We start from the raw sequence: 21,144 nt of genomic DNA on the forward strand, positions 1-21,144 counted from the left end.
CTTTAGAACTTTCTTTGCATCTCTTTGAAGGGACGTGGAGAGTGACCTGTCACAGCTTAACACCCTTTGTGCTAACTAAGCACCATTTTATAACTCTGTTCAAATCAAATCATTCTTTATTACGGTCAAAGACCAGCTCTTAAAAAGGAGGTAAAGTAAAAATAAAAATAAATACAGCGGATCCCTTTGACGAAACACTTTCTGGGGATGTTACATATATAAAACTCTTTGAACAAGATTTTTTTTAAAAAAATATTAATTGCATTACAATGTTAAAGATTTAAAATAGTGGCTGCAGAAGGCTGAGCCCGGCTCGCTCGAGATTCCATTGAGGAGAAACTTAGATGGGCTGAGAAGAAGGTCTATATCTGCAAATTTGGACACAAAATCTGGCAACTGCCCTGGTAATCATCGGGTCTTTACCTAACAAGAGCAGGTTGTATAACTGCTTTTCTGGGAGGCTTGCAAACCTCACCAGTATGGGGTCCATGATCTCCCTTCGAGCTTCTTCATATAGAGGGCATCTGAAGAACGAGTGTTCAGGGCTTCCTATTTCCCCTAGTGGGCATGCGCAGAGTCTTTGGGCGTATGGGATTTTTTTATAGAGCCCCTCCAGCACTGGCGTGGGCAATGCCGCACTTCTGGCAAGAGTAAACGCCCTTCTTGAGTTTTTTGACAGGAGAAAGGAGAGGTAAGGTGCCGGGGCAGCTATGTATCTCTCGATTTCTCCTGTTCTGTATTCAGGGCATCTTGAACAGTCCTGTTGTCTTTCAATGTCACTGAGTCGTTGTCTGACTGTTACTTTAGCTTGCCTTGGATCCATCTTTAAGAGGGCTTGGGGGGAAAGGCCCATATTCTGGAGAGAATTCAGGACCGCTAACTGCCACCCGGACTGAAACTGATCGCAAAGGATCAGTGGTGCAATCCCTTGGGGTTTCAGATTTAGAGCCAGCCATTTATAAATTGATGTTAGGCGTATTGAAGCCTCCACACTCATCATTCCCGTTTCGAGTCTGATCCATGCGTTGGATACGCATTTGGGGACGTGCAGGAGGGCTCTGAGAAATTTAGATTGTACACGTTCCAAGGGAGAGAAAGAGGAGGAGGACGGGCCTAGAAAGGTTCCGTAGAGGAGCTGAGCCAGCGCTTTGGCCTTAAATAACTTAAGGGCCGCCGGAACGAAGAAGCCCCCCTGTGTTCTGTAGAATTTGAGAATACAGTTTGCGGATTTTTCGGCTGAGCTTCCAACAGAATTTATATGCATTTTATTTGCTCCTATGGCCTGTACTGCCATTCCGAGATATTTATAGTTGGAAACTTGCTCTAATCTATGTCCTTGTAGTTCCCAGCTTCTGGGCTTTGATTTTTTCCCAAACGCTATTACCTTAGTTTTTTGGTAATTGATTTTGAGGCATTCTCTTTCGCAATATATAGCAAGCCTCCTTAATGCCCTTTTGAGACCGACTGGTGTTCTGGATAGGATAACCGCATCGTCGGCATATAGAAGGACGGGAATGTGCCGGTTTGCGAGCTTTGGCGGGTGGAAATCCAAATCAGTTAGTGCAGCTACTAGGTTGTTAAGGTAGAAGTTAAAAAGTAGTGGAGCCAAAAGGCACCCTTGTCTGACGCCCTTGTATGTTTGTTAATTTTTGTAACTGAACTTTTAAATACCGGTAGCAGTAAAGCACTTTTCTGGCTACAATTTTAAAAATTAATGCCCCCCCCCCCCTATATATATATATATACTGTATACAGTGGTACCTTGGTTCTCAAATGCCCTGGGACTCAAACAACTTGGAACCCAAACACTGCAAACCCACAAGTAAGCTTTCCGGTTTGCAAACTTTTTTTGGAAGCTGAACATGTTCCGTTTTGAGTGTTATGCTTCCGATTTGTGTCCCACACTTCCGTTTTGAGTGTCACACTGAGGTTCCGGCTGTTTTTGCATTTATTTTACATTTTTGCGACTTTTTTGTTTTCTTTTTGTGGCTGTGTAGAACCTACAGGTAGGTAGCCGTGTTGGTCTGCCATAGTCACAACAAAATAAAAAATAAAAAATTCATTCCAGCAGATTCTTCAGTATCTGAAGAAGTGTGCATGCACACGAAAGCTCATACCAAGAACAAACTTAGTTGGTCTCTAAGGTGCTACTGGAAGGAATTTTTATTTATTTGTTTTGTGTGGAACCCAGTTCAGCTACTGATTGATTGATTGATTGATTGATTGTGTGACTGCAGTACATTGTTTATTGCTTTCCTTTTATGGATCAATGGTGTCACTGGTTAAACTGCTGTTTTAGGGGTTGTTTTTAGAAGTCTGGAACTGATTCATCCGTTTTGCATTACTTTCTATTGGAAAGCACGCCTTGGTTGTGGAATGCTTTGGTTTTGGAACGGACTTCCGGAACGGATTAAGTTTGAGAACCAAGGTACCACTGTATAATGCAAATAGGAGGGGCTGTAGCTCAGTGGTAGAGCATCCGATTTGCATCCAGGTGATTCCAGGTTTGATTCTCAGCATCTTCAGGTAGGGCTTAAGTTAGGGGCTGTTTAGAGACCCATGGTGTTGTAAGAGTTAACGGGCTCCCCAGTTTGAGTGGCAGACACCCCTTGAGAGGCGGGACATTCCGCTATTTAAAAGGAGGGAGCAGCCGTTAGAAGGGAGTTGAGGTTGTGTGTGTGAGAGGGTTGGAGAGTGGTGACTGAAGAAGGAGGGTGTGGGGCGAGGTTAGGTTTAGGTTAGGTTAGGATTGTTGAAGATGTGTTTATGTTGCTGAAAAGTAGAATCTACACTGTTAAGAAACTAAGCTTATGAACCAATACTGAAACCGTTATGCTCTGTAATAAATAAAGATCTCTTGTTTGTTGAGCCAAGATAATATCGTCGTTCTTTTGGTCCAGCGAGTTATATAAGCTCTTGAGGAGGGGAACTCAGGGAAAGGGCAAAACTAATCTGAAAGGCGATAGTTTGTGTCTTAGAGTTCCCTCAGGAGGGGCTAGTGGGCGGAAAACCTAGTATTGCCACAGAGTTGCTAAGAGGGCTTAGTCAACTGATATAGTGAGGGGATCTAATAAAGAGAGGCCCTGAACTATAGGCAAAGGAGAGGTTAACCCCCGAAGCCCAGAGCAGCGGATATAACTGGCCACGGCCGCTGGACAGGAAAACTCCCGTTACTAAGAGATTCCCAGTTTATTAATCAAAGGGAAAGGCAATAACAGACGGACCTCAGAGGCACAGGTGGGGTGCATGGTAATTTGACCCAGAACACCTGATTTAAAAAAAATATTACTTAGTAACAAGGGGAGAGTCTGAACTGGAGGTTCGTCGCAAGGGCCAGGAGAGAACACTGCCTGAAAGCCTGAAGAGCTCCTGCCACTCCATGTAGACTGTCCTGAGCTGGATAGACCAATGATCTGCCTCAGTATAAGGCAGCTTCCTATATTCTTATGAGTATGGTCAATGCCTGGGCAGGTGGCTTTCTAGAAACCACATGCATGCCCACACATCAAGAGAAGGCAAGCTAGCACAGGAAGGGCAGCCCCCTTAGGACCAGGACTCCCGTACCCTATCCTGCAAGGGACATTTTAGAGCAGCTTCCCCCAACCTGGTGCTCTTCAGATGTTTAGAATCACAACTCCCATCAGCACCAAGCAGCATGACCAGTGGCGAGGGATGATGGGAATTGTAGTCCAAAAGTATAGAGGGCATGAGGTTGGGGAAAGCTAGTGGGCATCCTCATGAGAAATTCAAGGGCACTGCCATAATGAAGACTAATTCTCATCTCACTTCTGTGTGATACGCTCCTACTGCATGGCAAAGGGCAGATATAAATCACAAATGTGTACACCGACCTCCTCCAGTTACAAGCCTTTCGTTTTGTATTCTACCACCCGTGCTTCCACCTTCTGACTCATGTACGATTTATCACCTGCATCATCGCCCATAAATACCCAGCTCTGTGCTGGCAAAGGAAGTGCTCGTATTACGTAGTATATCTGAATAAGGCATATTTGGATAAATCCTCCCTGCCTAGCTGCTCACGCTATGGGGGAAAACTGTCAGAAAACATCTGCTGATTTATGACACCTCTTCTCTTGGATGAGCTTTTGCCACATACAGCTCACAGGATTCGGGTGGAAGGGCATTTAGCTGCAGTTTCTGCACGACTTTCTACTATATCTGTTGCTGGCGAAGCCCATCTTTCCTAAAGGCTTTTGAATTATTCTTGAGGTCACAGGCCACCTTTCTTAGATGATACATCGCCACTGTTTCACTCAGCTTTATGATCTATCACTCAGAGAGATCGTGAAAGTTGGTCTCTTCGGCAATACACTATAAAAAGGAAGAGGGTCACAGCCAGAGAAGAAAGTGTCCAATACTGGGGAAAGGGGAGCTGATGACTAATTTACAACGGCATCGCCTGTGACAAGCTCCGCACGTTGGAGTCTATTTGTTGTTGTTGTTCAGTCGTTCAGTCGTGTCCGACTCTTCGTGACCCCATGGACCAGAGCACGCCAGGCACGCCTATCCTTCACTGCCTCTCGCAGTTCGGCCAAACTCATGTTAGTCGCTTCGAGAACACTGTCCAACCATCTCATCCTCTGTCGTCCCCTTCTCCTTGTGCCCTCCATCTTTCCCAACATCAGGGCCTTTTCTAGGGAGTCTTCTCTTCTCATGAGGTGGCCAAAGTACTGGAGCCTCAACTTCAGGATCTGTCCTTCTTGTGAGCACTCAGGGCTGATTTCTTTGAGAATAGATAGGTTTGATCTTCTTGCAGTCCATGGGACTCTCAAGAGTCTCCTCCAGCACCATAATTCAAAAGCATCAATTCTTCGGCGATCAGCCTTCTTTATGGTCCAGCTCTCACTTCCATACATTACTACTGGGAAAACCATAGCTTTAACTATACAGACCTTTGTCGGCAAGGTAATGTCTTTGCTTTGGTAATGTCTATAGACTTTGGAGTCTATAGGAGCAGGTAATCCTAGCTTTACCAATACCTACAGTGGATGCTCGGGTTGCGAACGCGATCTGTGCGGGAGGCGTGTTCTCAACCCCGAAATCACGCAACATGAAGCGGCCATAACCCGAGGTATGACTGTATTTACACATGGAGAATTTACCGCGCCTGAATCAATATGCTTGTGTTTAACAGACTGAGCTAGAATCATGCCGGTGCCTCTCCGATTGCTACCTCAGATTTACAAAAGGAATGAGTCGATGCAGCAGGGCTGCTGCAAAATCCTTTTCTGCTTTTCAGAGCATTTTCAAAGCAGCTGCTACCATTCGCACAACGGCTAGATCTGAAGCCGCTTTTTTATTATTCAACAGTCACTGCGTGCCACATTAGTGTTACTTACGTTCCCAACATTATTCACAGTTTCAGGCTTCAGAAATGGAATTTTTATTATTTGCACGTCTCGTCGGTCCTGGCTTCCTGGTTTTGTTTATGTATTTGTTTTGCGGAAACCAATACCATTTACATATTTCCCCTCCATTTATTTTACTTTTGCAGGGAAGCCTGCAGACCCAGTTCTGCCAGAGATGTAGGTGTGCTGAGGTTCGACTGAAACTAACGTGCACAGTTAACACATTCTCAAGATGAATCTTCTGTTGAAATGTAGTTTTCGCAAACTACATTTCACAGCACTCATTAACTAAAAGCTCATCTAGGCTAAGGTTACCAGATTTTTTTCAATGAATCTGGGGACACTTGAAATAAATAAATAAATAAATACTACACGTTCGGGACCTTGATGTTGCAGCGATGGCAGTGACTGAGGGGCCTCTGAGTTGTTGGTTCTTCAGTGGTGGTGGGGAAGTGGTGCGGTGGGTCAGGCATGGAAGGGCTGAGAGCGGCGGCCAGTGCTGTCAAGTATCCCATTTCCCCCGTGATTCTCCCTTATTTCAAGCAGTTTCCCGCTGCTCTCCCTTATTTTTTATTTCCCTTAAATTCCCCGTTTTTAATGGAAGCAGCTTCTCCCCTGCTGGCCAGGGACTGGGTGGGAAGACCTCGCCTACTTGGAGAGAAAAGCCTCAGCCCTCAAAGCAAGTGGGAGCCGTTTCCCGTGCTTACAGGGGGGTGTATTCCTCCCCCTACATCAGCCCCTAGCCCCTACAGCAGCGAAGTCTGGGCAGTGCGATGCCACCCTTCCCATCAGAAAATAGTAGAAAAACAAGAACTCCGGCTACAATGATGATTCAATTGATTCAAGTTTTTCAAGTCTCTTATGGATAGATTTATTTCTTAAAGTGTACTAACTCTAAGCAGCCGGTACACATCGACCTTAAGACTTTAAGACTCTATTAGCTGAAGAAGAATCACCGAAACAGGGCCTTGTCCTGGCACATTAATATCACCTGGTATATAAACTTTAAGAAATAAATCTATCCATAAGAGACTTGAAAAACTTGAATCAACTGAATCATCCTTGTGGCCTGAGTTCTTGTTTTTCTACTATTTTCTGCATCCCTTCCCAGAGGAGCAGCCCCAACCCCATTCCTACTTGCGTGCAAGCAGGAGGGGGCGGAGATCCATCAGCTGGGAAGGGAGGCTTCCCATTGCCTAACTGAGAGATCCCTGCCCCCTCCTGCTTGCACACAAGCTCTGATAGGCAGCGTGAAGTCAGGGAAGGTGGAGGCAGCCCGGAAGCTGCATCTTAGAGCCCCTGCACCACCATCATATGGGGACTTCCAAGCAGCTCCTGAAGCCAGACATGAATTTGTAAATCTATCTGTGCTTGGGTACCCAGAGCTTAAATGGATGACCTTTCACACACCCTTTAAAACACACGCATTTGGAGAGGATCCCTAACTTGAGAGAGAGAGAGAGAGAGAGAGAGAGAGAGAGAGAGAGAGAGAAGACCTGAAATGTAGGACAAAACTGTATCAATGATGTAGCATTATACATTGAAATACAGGGCAATCCTGTATTATACAGGGCATGTGGCAACCCTACACATTGGGACGACTGGTTCTGGCAAGGACAGTAGTGACATGCTCTGGGATATATATGTCATGGTTGCAACTTGACTGTTCTAATGGAGGGAGGCCCCTCACCATTGTGTGAGCTTGTCTCTTTTCCCACTCTTTTAGCTATAGCAGCCATTTTGTGTTATGCCAGGCCCCCAAAGCAGCCAATCTTTCATTTGCACCCAGGGCACTTTCACAAAAGTCCAGATGTGCCCACTGGCCCCAAAAGGTGAGCAACACAGCACCTGTGGAAACTTGTCATTTTCCTCATACACACGGTAGACCGGGCTAGACTTTCGTAATACGGCGCCATATGCAAGACTAAAATTTGGTTCCCGCAAATGAATCTTCTCAATTACGGACAGTTTCAATTTTGCACCCCTTCAGTTCGACACCCTCTGCAAGAGAATCACCTGCAGCGCCCTAAATCCAGTAAATCATCAAAGGAAATTATATTATCAAGAGGGTTCTCTTTTATTGCTGTAATCTTTGCCCACAAAGTCTAAGCTCCTCTTGGGATGTTCATTAATTATGTCTTTAATTATGGATTAATTAGTAGTCAATTGAAAGTACTTTTTGTACTTCCCCTGCTCTCATAGCACTAATGTGTTTCCCATCGAACTTGATGGATGCTACTGTAGCTACATGCAGAGAGGGATTCATTGCGGATGTATTCCCCTTTCTCTTGACTGAGATGCCCAAACAATTCCGCAGACAGATTCCTCCTCCTGCCATGTGGCTGAAGCTCCTTCCTTCCTTGCTGATTTCACTTCATCTTTCTCATCTTTATTTTATTGCCCAAATATCAGTGTTTCGTGAATAGTTATCATAATTACAACGAATTGTTTGATAGCAGCTTAGGAGCATCTAAGGCTGTCATATGCTGAGTTGGCCCATTGGCCTCTCTCATTCACTGGGTCTCCAACAACTGGCAACAGCTCTCCAATGTTTCAGACCAGGTTCTCTCCCAGCCATACCAGAACCAGAGGGTATCTGCAGGCAAACAAGTGCTTTGCCACTGAGCTCCAGTCCTTCCCCGCTAGGCCCAGAGACGTAGCAAGGTCAGGTGGTACCCGGTGCAGGAATTTTTTTGTCACCCCCCCCCCCACACACACATTGAAATTGAAATCTGTCAGAGAGCCACCCCACCCCCACAGGTGATGCTGTTGTTGGTCAGTAGGGCTAATGGGTGGTATTCTTCTAAGTTTTACTCAAATTAATGAACATGACTATGTTTGGTCCATTTAATTTAAAGAAGTCTGCTCTGAGTAAAATAATATCATGCAATGTCCTTTTAACAACTGTATTTTTAAACTGCTTAGTGATAACAAATTAGCAGCCTAATAAGAATATATGAAGAGTTGGATCAGACCAAAAGTCGGTCTAGTCCAAATTTCTCTATTCACAGTGACCAAACAGATGCCTTTGGGTAGCCTGCAAGCAGGACATGAGCACAGCAGCACTCTCTCCCACTCATGATCCCCAACAACTGGTATTCAGTGGCAAACTGTCTCTTATTCCAAAGGTTCTATATCACCATCATGACTAGTAGCCATTGATAGACTTATCATCATTGGTGAATGTGCCTAATTCCCATTTTAAAAAGTCCAGGTTGTCTAAAACTCTGGACAGCCATGACCAGTCAGCATAGACAATATAGAGCTAGATGCCTATGGGAAACCCACATAAACAGGACATGAAAGCAATAGTCTTCTCCTCCGGTTGTCCTCCAGAAACTGAGGCATGTTGCCAGTGTGGTGTAGTGGTTAAGAGCGGTAGACTCATAATCTGGTGAACTGGGTTCGTGTCTCCGCTCCTCCACATGCAGCTGCTGGGTGACCTTGGGCTAGTCACACTTCTCTGAAGTCTCTCAGCCCCACTCACCTCACAGAGTGTTTGTTGTGGGGGAGGAAGGGAAAGGAAAATGTTAGCCGCTTTGAGACTCCTTTGGGTAGTGATAAAGCGGGATATGAAATCCAAACTCTTCTCTTCTTCTTCTTCTTCTTCTTCTTCTTCTTCTTCTTCTTCTTCTTCTTCCAAACCTGGAGCCCCTAATAACCCTGTCTACCACATCTGTCTCCAGCCTTAATATTTACTCCCTGCTGGTATTTCACTTTTCAACTAACATGCATCCTCTTCTTACAGCGATAGGCGCCAGGTGATAACTTGTTCATCTGCAACGTAACTTTTTGATCTGCAGCAACACTTTCCCTCTCACACACAAATGTCTCTCAGCTTACCAGATCCGCTCTACATCCATTAGATACCTAGCACGTGACCTTCATGAGCATACGTTCTATAACTCTTTTAAACGTCACTCAAGATCCTGACACGCAACAAAGATAAATAGCCAATCTCCCAAAACTCTCTCTCTTTTTTAATATAGTAAATCATTTTCACTCCAACCTATGCCCTTGAGATAGAATAGTACAGTTTTTAGGAGGCAGGGGTTGTTTTGTTTTCTACAGTGGAGACATAGAGAGTACTAGTAACTGCAGTCAGGTATGTGTGTGTGTGTGTACACATACACACACACACACACACACACACACACACACACCTCATTATATACATTGCAAGTTCAGGTCGGTGTAATGAATGCATTTAGTTAACTTATCATTGTATATGAAACACCAAGTGTACCCAAAAACTATCATGTTTCGGGCTGAAACTTTATATCTCTAATCTATATATTTATTTATTTATTAATTTCTCCTTCTGTCTCTCTCTCACGCAAACACACACATTTTGGCAGGCACTAAAACACTATTAGCAGCATCAATCATCACTGATGACTTTGCATGTTTGATCCCCAACAGATCCGAACCACTGTCATCTCAACAGCCAGCAAAACAGTCGGACCACTTACCTACACCTAAAGAGCACTATTGTTCTGAGCTCCTCGGTGTACCTGTGTGGCAAGGAAAACTGGAAACTCTGAGGTTGTTTACAGCAACAACGTAGCAGTTGGTCAGCCCCGTATCTCTATTTGTTTAAACTTGCCAGCGTGACTGGCCTTCCAGATTTGCTAATGTTCTATATTTGTAATGTGCTAACATGATCTGTGGTTCGAAATATCAGCCCTGCAAAGCTCCGTTCGGATAAAAGAACGGAACTTTTACTAGGTTAAGCATCTTAACAGCACTTTGGCGAGGGTGATAAAAACAACATTCCTTTGACCTGTAGTCCCAGCATTCGTTAAAATCACACAGAGGTGCCAGAGTGTTATTCCAGGAAGAAAGAAGCCAAGTTGATTTTTTGTTTTGTTTTTTTGTTTTTTTTGATACTCTGTTAGAATTAGACTAATTTCCTTCAGACTGGAGTCCTCTTTATAAAATAAGGAAATAAGAAAGAGAACTGAAAGTAGCTGCAGCTGTCATGGCTACAGGGTGACCGGAGTGGTGTTGCAGAGCAGGAGTTGGGGACAGGGGCCATAGCTGTCAAGTTTCGGATTTGAAAATAAGGGATCAGCAGTCTCACCTATCCCGGGGACAGTCACATGTCAGTGGTGGGCGGAGCCAGAAGCAAAAGTGGGCGGAGCAGCAATGTAAACTCCAAGCGGGCTCGGAGCGGAGCAAAGAGGAGGGCAGCCATGTGCTCCGCGCAATGGAGCCCCATCATCTTCTTGTCTGATCCCATCAAAACAGGACAGAAACAGCAGCTGCTCAAAGGCAGCCAGGCTCCGCCCGCCAGCTAACCCTATTGGCCGGCTGAGGGGCTCGGCGGCAACGGATAGGGGCTGATGCAGGGGGAGGAATAAACCCCCCTGTAAGCGCGGGAAACGGCTCCCACTTGCTTTGAGGGCTGAGGCTTTTCTCTCCAAGTAGGCGAGGTCTTCCCACCCAGTCCCTGGCCAGCAGGGGAGGAGCTGCTTCCATTAAAAACGGGAAATTTAAGGGAAATAAAAAAATAAGGCAGAGCAGCGGGAAACTGCTTAAAATAAGGGAGAATCCCGGGGAAAACGGGATACTTGACAGCACTGGGGCCCAGTCACAAAACAGTCTGGCCAGACACGCTCACTGTTTAGGTGCCACTGCCCTTCTGAACTTGGCAGGCTCTGTGCTTCCTGATATAGTCACAAAGAGGGCTCTCAGGAACGGATCCAACTTTTATTTCCTGGCAGGCCTTCATCTCTGAGACAGCCACTTTGAAATGTATGTGAAGTAGCTGTGCCAGGAAGCACTCAAGGACTCTCGGTAAACAGGTTGCCGGGGCCGTAACAGAAGGCTGTTGCAGAAGGCTGCCACCATTGGCTATGTGCTGAAGCGTCGGCTATGTGCTGAAGCATCGTGCTTTTGCCCACTGCACAACAGGCAAAAAAGAAAGGGGTTTTGCCTCCTCCGTCGCTGCATTTCTTTGCAGAGGAAAGTTGCAGCTGCTGATTTCGGCTTCTTCTTCTTTTTTTAACACTTTATTATTTTTAAAACAAACATTCACACAATTCACACATCCAACACATCCAACAAATATTACAAAATTACAAAAAGCTTAATAACAAAAACAACACAAAAAACAGAACAAAACAAGACAACACAAAAAGTCAGCGTAGTTATCAAAATTTAAAACCTACTTGTTGTCAAACAAAAGGACTTCCAATTAACATCGCTGTATTTGTTAATTTTTACCCAAATTTCTCGCACAGTTATAAATTTTTTATTCCCTTCTTTTATTTCTTAACTTACTCTGGTTTAATATCTTATTTGGTTCGGTCTAATTCTGCTAATAAAAAGCTGATTTCGGCTTCTTATTCAGCTGCAAAAGAGCCGAAAGTAGGCACAGTGCCATGCATGCAATTAGCACTTTTATGAATTGCTGTTTTTAAAGTCCAATAGGAAACTCGAGGACCCACAATATGGATTGGGAACCCAGTGTGAAGGGTGCAGGGAGCTTTAACCCTCCAATCCCCACTGCGTTCCCCATCTCCCATGTCTGCTGTTGGCAACAGAATCAGTTACTCTGAGCAGATTACGGTAGTGAGAATGTCACCAACCATCAGCTAACCTTTGGCCTCTTTCATTAGACAAGGAACCGAACGTACGAGGAGGCCATTGGTGTCACATCAAATTCTAGCCTTTCATCCCAATCAACTCAGTAAATCAGCCGAAATGTCTTCCACTGGATCATGGCTTCTGTGCATTCCCCTCTTCCACAGCAACATGAATCAATATGAGCCACTTACTACACAAGGCTAAAAGGTCACTCTGGTTTTTATTTTTTAGAAGGCTCAGATGCAAGTTTCTAGCCTTCATGTTTGCAGAGGTAAGTTTGATGGATGTGTGTCTGAAGGATTCAGTAACCCAGGGTGGGGGGGGGAGAGAGAGAAGCTCATTTGCAGATCTCGTTATTTTTGTTTATTTCTTGATTTCTAAGGGTTGGTTTATTATTTTGAACATTCAGACATTCTCGGTCAGCCGAGGAACTATGATTATGGTTTCAAAGCTGGGCTTTCAAATTACTCGAAATGTACAAAGGTCATATTGCCTCAAATGAGCTTTTCTCATGTATATTTGAGAGTGAGCACTTTCCTCTGGTGACTGAATGTAAACCGAGACTAATGATAATGCACCACTTCAGAAACTGCACAGAGAGCATCGCACTGTCAACTATATTATGCTACTGATAAAGTTCCATGGTTATAGGATTGATCGATTGATTTTTGTCAACATAACACGGCAAACTAGTTTTATGTTCCGCTTTCACTCCGATTAACTATAAATACAAGTCCAGCATTTTAAGCAATGAATTTTGAGTTTGAGTCAAAAGGCAGGGGAGGGAGATCACAGATAATAGGATGATCAATGTTTCAGTCAACTTTTTTAGCTATGCCTTTCACAATGGCTCTATAAGTAGGAGTTCTCAGGGAAAGCCTTTTTCAGCAGGAAGACAAATGTGATCATCTGATTGTCAAGCTACAATGCAAAGCACCATGTGCGTACCCAGGGGGCAGGGGGGGGGGCCTGAAGCAAACAATAAAATAAAATAAAATAAAATGGTTATCGGCAGCCTAAAAGGTAAAAAAGGCTCTCCTAAAAACTATTGGTCTTTCTCCCCCTCCCAAAAATCTCAATAGCAATTGAGCTCTTGGCCAACACTCTGTGTGTGTGTGTGTGTGTGTGTGTGTGTGTGTGTTTTGCGCCGGCTGATCATTGCAAGGGAGCTTTGGAAACTGAGTTCCCTTGCGTGCTGAGTAGTTCCTTTGCAAGGGCTGAGGATCCTGGGAAACTGAGTTTTTCAGCCATTTGGGGCTTTCTGTTTGGGGGGTAAAGTTTTTCTGTTTTTTTTTTGAAGCTGTTTTTGTTTGCTGTTTACATAATGTGGTCAGTAATCTAAAAACAAACCGAACCCCTAAAAAACGGGGCATTCCTCATCCCCCAAAAAGGTCAACAACTTTGAGTTGAACCCCAAAAAACGGGGGTAGATCACTGCTGAAAGTAGATCACAGTCTCTTGGGAGTTGGCCACCCCTGGTATAAGACATGTAACTAGAATTAAAAAAAAAATTAAAAATCAAGCAAATAATTGTAATAACTACCGTAATAAAGCACTGCTATAATTATATATAATTTCCCTAAAATTTTGGTTTCATTCGCCTTTCCGTGCTGAAATGTCACAACCTGAATGACCATGGCTTGCCCCCCCCTTGTTTTGATCCTGGGTACGCCCCTGCAACGCACTGTTGCAGCTGATTGAAAAGCCAGCAATCCACAGACTAACCTTCCAAAGAATGCCCCTGATCATTATGATTACCTCACCAATTGCTGTGAAAGTAAAGGTAAAGGTAAAGGACCCCTGGACGGTTAAGTCCGGTCAAAGGCAACTATGGGGTGCAGCGCTCATCCTGTTTTCAGGCCAAGGGAGCCGGCACTTGTCCACAGACAGCTTTCCAGGTCATGTGGCCAGCTTGACTAAACCGCTTCTGGCGCAACGGGACACCATGACGGAAACCAGAGCAGCGCACGGAAATGCCATTTACCTTCCCGTCGCAGCAGTACCTATTTATCTATGTGCACTGGCGTGCTTTCGAACTGCTAGGTTGGCAGGAGCTGGGACAGAACAACGGGAGCTCACCTCGTTGCGGGGATTTGAACCGCTGGCGTTCTGATCGGCAAGCCCATGAAAATAGGCAGAATATCAACAGGTGAAGCTTTTTCCAGCAATGAGAGGCTTCAGCATGGGCATAGCCAGGGTTATTGTTAGGGGGACAGGCCTTTTGTTGGGGGGGGGCAGAAGAACCTCAGTTTGCTATGTATTTTTTATTGATTTTTATTTATTTAGGGGGACAGCTGCCCCTTCCTGCCCCCCCCCTTGGCTACACCCATACTTCACTTCTTGTTTTCTGTCTGTTTGCAGGTGCTAATGATATGCAACCTTTGTCTATTAAACAGGAAAAGGTGTGTAACTGGTAGCCCCTGATCCCTGAATTGAGAAGTTATTGTCCCCCATAACATACCCCTTTTGCTTGTTTGGATAACCCAAAGAAAATCTTGCCCGCTCAAATAATTGTGAAAGTATAACTATGAGGCTGTTGTAGCTTAATTCTTTCCCCTTTTTGTTTATATTTTTTCTTCATCCAGCCACCTTCTCTAACTTGTGTAGCATCTTGCTAGAAGAAGAGTACAAGATGTCACGAAAGCTTGACACATTTTTGAGACTTTTGGTGGCTCCTAATACCAGGAAAGGGACGCGGGTGGCGCTGTGCGTTAAACCACAGAACCTAGGGCTTGCCGATCGGAAGGTTGGCAGTTCGAATCCCCGCAACGGGGTGAGCTCCCGTTGCTCAGTCCTAGCTCCTGCCAACCTAGCAATTCAAAAGCACGTCAAAGTGCAAGTAGAAAAATAGGTACCACTCTGGCGGGGAGGTAAACGGTGTTTCTGTGCGCTGCTCTGGTGAGCCAGAAGCGGCTTAGTCATGCTGGCCACATGACCCAGAAGCTGTACGCCGGCTCCCTCAGCCAATAAAGCAAGATGAGTGCTGCAACCCCAGAGTTGTCAGCGACTGGACCTAATGGTCAGGGGTCCCTTTACCTTTTAATACCTGGGGAAAGTGTCTGCGGACAAATGCCAGCTCCCTTGGCCTGTATAGCGAGATGAGCGCCGCAACCCCAGAGTCGTCTGCGACTGGACTTAACTGTCAGGGGTCCTTTACCTTTTAATATAGACACTAGCCAACTGCAGACTTGTTTTTTTTACCTTTATGGACCAACACAGATCCCCTTGTTATTGTTGTTACAGGACTGTCATAATTACACCCATATTGTGGGTATTTCCCATGGGCGGGGTGGGGTGAGCATGCATTGCAAGAGGTGATGTATTAGCAATGAAACTCACAGTGCCATCTGCTGACTGAAGATGGTTAGTGCTCTGATGGGTCACATACATCAAATAATGACACTGGAAGTCTATGGCCAATGGGCAGGTTATAACAGCAGCTGTAGTTCAGCACCACACCTGCTGCAGATCATAGTCACAACTTACATAAATGACAGGACATATGTCTTCCAAATCAGTAATGGTTTCTTCTGTTTATTGGAATTCTGCGTCTCACAGGCTTTGCATTTTCAGCACAGTTTCCAACACAATCCAGTGCACATGTACTCACAATTCCCGGTGTGTAAAATGGGATTTATTCCTAGGTAAGTGTGCAGACTGATCGCCGAAGAATTGATGCTTTTGAATTATGGTGCTGGAGGAGGCTCTTGAGAGTCCCATGGACTGCAAAAAGATCAAACTTATCCATCCTTAAAGAAATCAGCCCTGAGTGCTCACTGGAAGGGCAGATCCTGAAGTTGAGGCTCCAGTACTTTGGCCACCTCATGAGAAGAGAAGACTCCCTGGAAAAGACCCTGATGTTGGGAAAGATGGAGGGCACAAGGAGAAGGGGACGACAGAGGACGAGATGGTTGGACAGCGTTCTCGAAGCGACTGGCATGAGTTTGGCCAAACTGTGGGAGGCAGTGAAGGATAGGCGTGCCTGGCATGCTCTGGTCCATGGTGTCATGAAGAGTCGGACACAACTGAACGACTGAACAACAACAACAAGTGTGCACATGATTGTAGCTTAAATTCCCATGGAATACTCTGGGCACTAAATTTTGCTAGTTTGGCAAAAATGATTGGAAGAATCAGAAATCAGGAACACCAAAGTTTTAATAAGGATTGGGGAAATTTTATAACTTACCTTAAAAACCATTGTTAAAAACAGTTCAAATCACTAGTAGGATTGGAATAACACTTGTAGTCTAATGGTGAATTTTGGATATAATAGAGATGTAAAAGATTTGGATTATTATAAAAGATGCAGGAGGAAATGATTAATAATAGGACCTACAAAGGGGAGGAGGAAAGTCCAGGAGATTTTTTTGGAACCTTGTTTTTATGTTGTATGTTGGATATGTGATTGTAAAATACTAATTTGAAAAAAAACAAATAAATTTATAATAAATAAATAAATTCTGGCAGTCTTTCAAGTGCCTTTCAAGGTAGAGGTGATATCATAAAAGTTTTTAAAATTATCCGTGGCATGGAGAAATTGGAGGTATAAAAGTTTTTCTCCCTCCCTCAAAACACGAGAATTCATGAACATCGGATGATGCTTCATGATGGATAAAAGAACATATTTCTTCACACGGGAACTATGGAACTGGCTCCCAAGGAGGCAGTAATGGCCACCAACTTGGGTGGCTTTCAAATGCCTTGGTTCTCAAACGCTTTGGTTCTCAAACTCCGAAAACCCGGAAGTAAGTGTTCTGGTTTTCAAACGTTTTTCGGAATCCGGACATCCGGTATGGCTGTCAGCTATTGTTTCCGGGGCACCTGCACCAATCAGAAGCTGTGCCTTGGTTTTTGAACATTTCGCAAGTCAAATGGACTTCCGAAACTGATTAAGTTTGGCACTTTTGTTTTTGCTATTTATTTTGCGTTTTTGCTTTTGAGGCTTTTTCAATTAATTTGATTGATTGATTGATTGATTGATAGTGTGACTGCAGAAATGGATAAAAGCACCCCATCCAAACAATGACTATCATCAGTGCATGTAAGAAAAAAAATTAATTTTGATTTTTATCATCTACAATAATGTCTTGTTTATTTTATAGTACAGTACATTATTGCTTTCATTTTATGGATTAATGGTCTCGTTATTAAAATTCATGTTAAATAGCTGTTTTCGGGGGTTGTTTTTTAAAAGTCTGGAATGGATTAATCCGTTTTGCATTACTTTCTATGGGAAAGCGTGCCTTGGTTTTGGAACGCTTTGGTTTTGGAACGGGCTTCCGAAACGGATTAAGTTTGAGAACCAAGGTACCACTGTACTGGATAAATTCATGGAGGAGAGGTCTATCAATGGCTACTAACCATGATGGCTGAATACCACTTGCTGGAAGCCACATGTGCAGACGCGGTTTCCGGTGTCACACTGCCCTGGTCCGGCCCACGGAGGATCTCCGCGGTAGTGATCCGGCCCATGCCTGGTAAGCCTTGCCTACCCCTCTTCTTAGGTAATATGTCTGAAGAAGGTATTTAGGCTATGGGTTTAGACTCACTGAAATCAAGCCTGCTTTCACAAGCCAATCCTTGCAGTGCAACTGTGGGATGAGTTCACACAAGCATATTCACCACCTCGTTTCAAAATCAGGTGCTTCCTCACATGTGTTAAACAGCTACCACAAATCAGACACCATGGAGTTTGTATCACCTGGCATAACCTCCAATAAAATGCCTTTTTAATAGAGGTGGGTCAGATGGGAAGCAAAGTTATGAAGCACTGAACTCTTCGGTAGGCTAATGTATGTGCATATGAGTGTCAGCCCCCCTCCCCCCCCCAAAAAAATAGGGGGTGAAAGAGGAGAGGTTTTAAAATATGTTTTTGTGGGGGGGTTATTTGGCTGTTGTTTTTATATTGATTATGTATTTTGTGGGTTTTATATTTTGATTTTATTCTGTAAACTGCCCTGAGATCTCTGGGTATAGGGCAGTACATTAATAATAATAATAATAATAATAATAATAATAATAATTGGAAGCGAATCAATTTGCTAAAGGCTGTGTGTGTTGTCATGTCACTAGAGAGCTTGCCATATCAATAACAAGATCTAAATGAGAGCCCTCCATTAAATATATTGCTTTTTGGTCTGTCACACAAATATTACAATAAAGAGAGGGAGGGAGGGAGATGTGCATGGTAATTACAAAAGGTAATTACAGGTAGAGGCACTGCACTCCATTATATGCCATGACAAATTACAGGAAAGAACAGAGAAACCCTCCACAAAGAACTAATGACTTCTGTCCGTGGCTTACACAGAGATGAAACAATAACTTTAAAATAATTAACAAGAGAGAAGGTAATGATGGGGGGGGGAGAGGCCAGTTTACATGGCACTAAGTGCCTAATTTGTTGCAGTGAGTTGTCCCATTAGGGCCGGCATCAATCACTGTGATCTGTAAATGAGGTTTTAATACTTCCAACCACAACTGGAAAAAGTTTAAGGCATTCACAGGTGCCGTGCAAAATTAATACGCTCCTCCTGGGGAACTTCAGAAGCCGATCATTCTTATCTGGGCTTGTGCGTTCAGACTGTTAACGTATTATCATAACAGCTCTCCTCGACCCAAGAGTGCACCTGTGATGGCCTGGGAGTCAGACTCTGATGCTGAACCTGAGGGATCCCAGCCTGCACAGGATTCCCCGCCTCCAGAACCAGCTGAGCCGGGGCCAGGGCTTGAGCCTGAAGGATCCCCACCTGTGCTGGATCCCCAGGTGCAGGCATCAGCAGAGTCTGCTCTGGCTCCTGATGGGAGGAAGGACCCATTGCCTGCAGGTGCTCCACTCCCAGCCTCTTCAGAGGAAGCTGAGGCAGCCCCTGGGTCCAGTAACCCACCAGCCTCTCCTGAGCTACAGAGGCTCAGGACAGAGAGGCGAAGAGAGCTAAGTGCTTTCAGGAGGAGTGCTCGCCTCCAGGCCCGGAGGAGAGGCAAGTCTCCGGAGGATCAGGGCCGCCCTAAGCATAGGGCCAGATAAAAGCCAGCCAGACCCAGCTCAAGTTGCGTGAGCAACTTAGTTGCAAGTGTATGCTCAACCTGAAACCTTGTGCCTGCACCTGACTTGGACCTTGACCTGCTCCCTGCCTCGCTCCCCGCCGGACTGACCTCCTTTGGACCCCTAGACCCAGGACTGGACTTGGACCTCGCTTCACGGACAAACCCTTGGGGCCAGCACAGCACCTTTGTCAAAAGGATAATCTAAAAGGTGTTTGTCTCTCTTTTCCTTGCCTCAGTCCAAACCTCTTACAGAAGACTCCATTTCATTTCCCCCTCTACTAGCTCAATTGAAGGGGAGAGGCTTTCAATGTGCAGGTAGCGTTCTGTGCGTGAACGTAATTCTCGATGGGCTGCTTTAAGTAGGGTGGCATCCAGCTAACAGGTCCTATCAGCACAAGGATTTCCAGTTGTGCCGTGGAACTTCATCTGATCCAGAGAGTTGGGGGAACCCTTAAAACAGACTTAGGGGGTGCACAGAGCAAGGGAAGAAAAGAAATGAATGTTTCATTGCTTTTTAACAGAAATCCTTGCACTAACACAGGGGTCAGCAACCTTTTTCAGCTGTGGGCCGGTCCACCGTCCCTCAGACCATGTGGTGGGCCGGACTACTTTTTTTGGGGGGGATGAACGAATTCCTATGCCCCACAAATAACCCAGAGGTGCATTTTTCACCTGAGCATATGGATACCCTGCTCTCTCGCTTTGGCTGCTGCCATTTTGGCAACATAAGAATGGCACTCCGAGAACAGAGTTCACTATTAGTATTTTATTTCCCTTTGGGGGGGGGTATATATGTTTATTCTGTTTCCCTACAACTGACAGTCACACATAAGACTGAGAAAATTGGGGGGAGGGGGAGGACCTGGAACAACCATGAGGAATGTAAAAGTAGTCACTGCATAATGTTTTTGAGTAGGGGGAGGCGCTACTCAGCCCCTGTTACGCCTTCCCAGCGGTCGCCGCCACCTCTTGGTAAAACCGGGAGGCCAGATCCGGCACGGCCTCCTCCAGCTGCCCGACGAATTCGTTCTGCTCGGCCTCTGACCAGCTGTGGAACCACTGGTCCCACAGCCTCATCTGGCACTCAAAGATGGAGGGGGGCTTCCCGGGTCCCACGCTGAGCCCCGCCAGCCCTTCCAGCAGGGGGAGCACCTTCCAAGGCACAGCCTTGTCCACCAGGTCGCGGAGGAACTGCTCTCGTTGCGCCGGGGCCCAGCCCGACAGCCAGTGCAGGGGCAGCGGTTCAGACATCCTGAGTCCACGCCCTGCTCAACACGCACCTCCTCCCGTCCCGACACCCAATGTTGCCCCTTCCATTTTTCACCTCAGGGAGGAGACTCCCTTTACTTCCCTTTTTTTTTTTAAAAAAGTATTTTTTGCAGTGTTCATTACATTATATTCAATGGGAAAAGTAATCACATGGCGAGAGTCTCCTCAATTTTACTTAGGTGTTGTGGCTTCTACAGAGCGTGCCATGAATATTACTGTACACTTATCAGGTCAAACGCTGATTTCAGGTCAACTCATCTCAAACACAGCACAGTAAGACTGTAGAAGAGAGAAATACAAAGTGAGGGCAAGAGAAAACTTAACATGGGATGAAGCAGAGCTATGTTTGCAATTCTTAAGCTATTGGTTCCAGAGGACTAGTGCCTTTAACTCCTGAATGGCAAGCCAAAAAAAAAATCATACCAGTCATGTCACAGCTAAGGCTGCCAGCAACTCAGGAAATGGTGGTATCCCTGCAAATATATCCCTGGGTTATTCCTGCCAAATATCTTGGGCTTGAAAGAATGTAGAAGACAGAAGGATTTGTAAGAAAGTTTCGGCCCTGGGGAAACTGAAGCTTTTCAGATGCAAAATCTCTTTGAACTAAGGTTTGGCGGCACCACAATTGGGTTTCATCCCTTTGTAATTGACTTTGGAAGGGTTAACAAAGCTCCAGGACTCAGGATATTTCTGCAAAGGAGCTCCTAACAGCTATTGCCACTTCCTCAGTGACTCCTCACTGACAGCTTCACACTTAGCATTGCTTTCAAATGGTCTGTAATGCTGCCAGCTGAAGTTAACACCAAGAGGAGAGGCAGATGTAAGGGAAACCAGCACACAGAAGCTTACATCTTGGGGTGGTGGT

At 45.1% G+C, this 21,144-nt stretch overlaps 2 protein-coding genes across 2 annotated transcripts in view; both read right to left on the bottom strand.

The window, feature by feature from the left end:
* LRRC2 (leucine rich repeat containing 2) overlaps nt 1–9,962 on the bottom strand; it is a 70,775-nt gene extending 60,813 nt beyond the window's left edge. The window contains exon 1 of the mRNA XM_033164561.1: nt 9,842–9,962. The gene's annotated coding sequence lies outside the window, so the exon portion shown is untranslated. The remainder of the gene's footprint in view (nt 1–9,841) is intronic.
* Nucleotides 9,963–19,859: 9,897 nt separating this feature from the next.
* LOC117054748 (uncharacterized protein C14orf119-like) lies at nt 19,860–20,261 on the bottom strand. The gene has a single exon (XM_033163799.1). The coding sequence runs from the start codon at nt 20,259–20,261 to the stop codon at nt 19,950–19,952; it is 312 nt and encodes a 103-aa protein (XP_033019690.1). The 3' UTR covers nt 19,860–19,949.
* Nucleotides 20,262–21,144: the final 883 nt, after the last annotated feature.

Source organism: Lacerta agilis, chromosome 11 (assembly GCF_009819535.1).
Source record: "Lacerta agilis isolate rLacAgi1 chromosome 11, rLacAgi1.pri, whole genome shotgun sequence".
NCBI classification, from domain to species: domain Eukaryota; kingdom Metazoa; phylum Chordata; class Lepidosauria; order Squamata; family Lacertidae; genus Lacerta; species Lacerta agilis.

Coding starts and splice junctions, on each gene's coding strand:
- LOC117054748 (XM_033163799.1), bottom strand. CDS start 20,261: ATGTCTGAACCGCTGCCCCTGCACTGGCTGTCGGGCTGGGCCCCGGCG.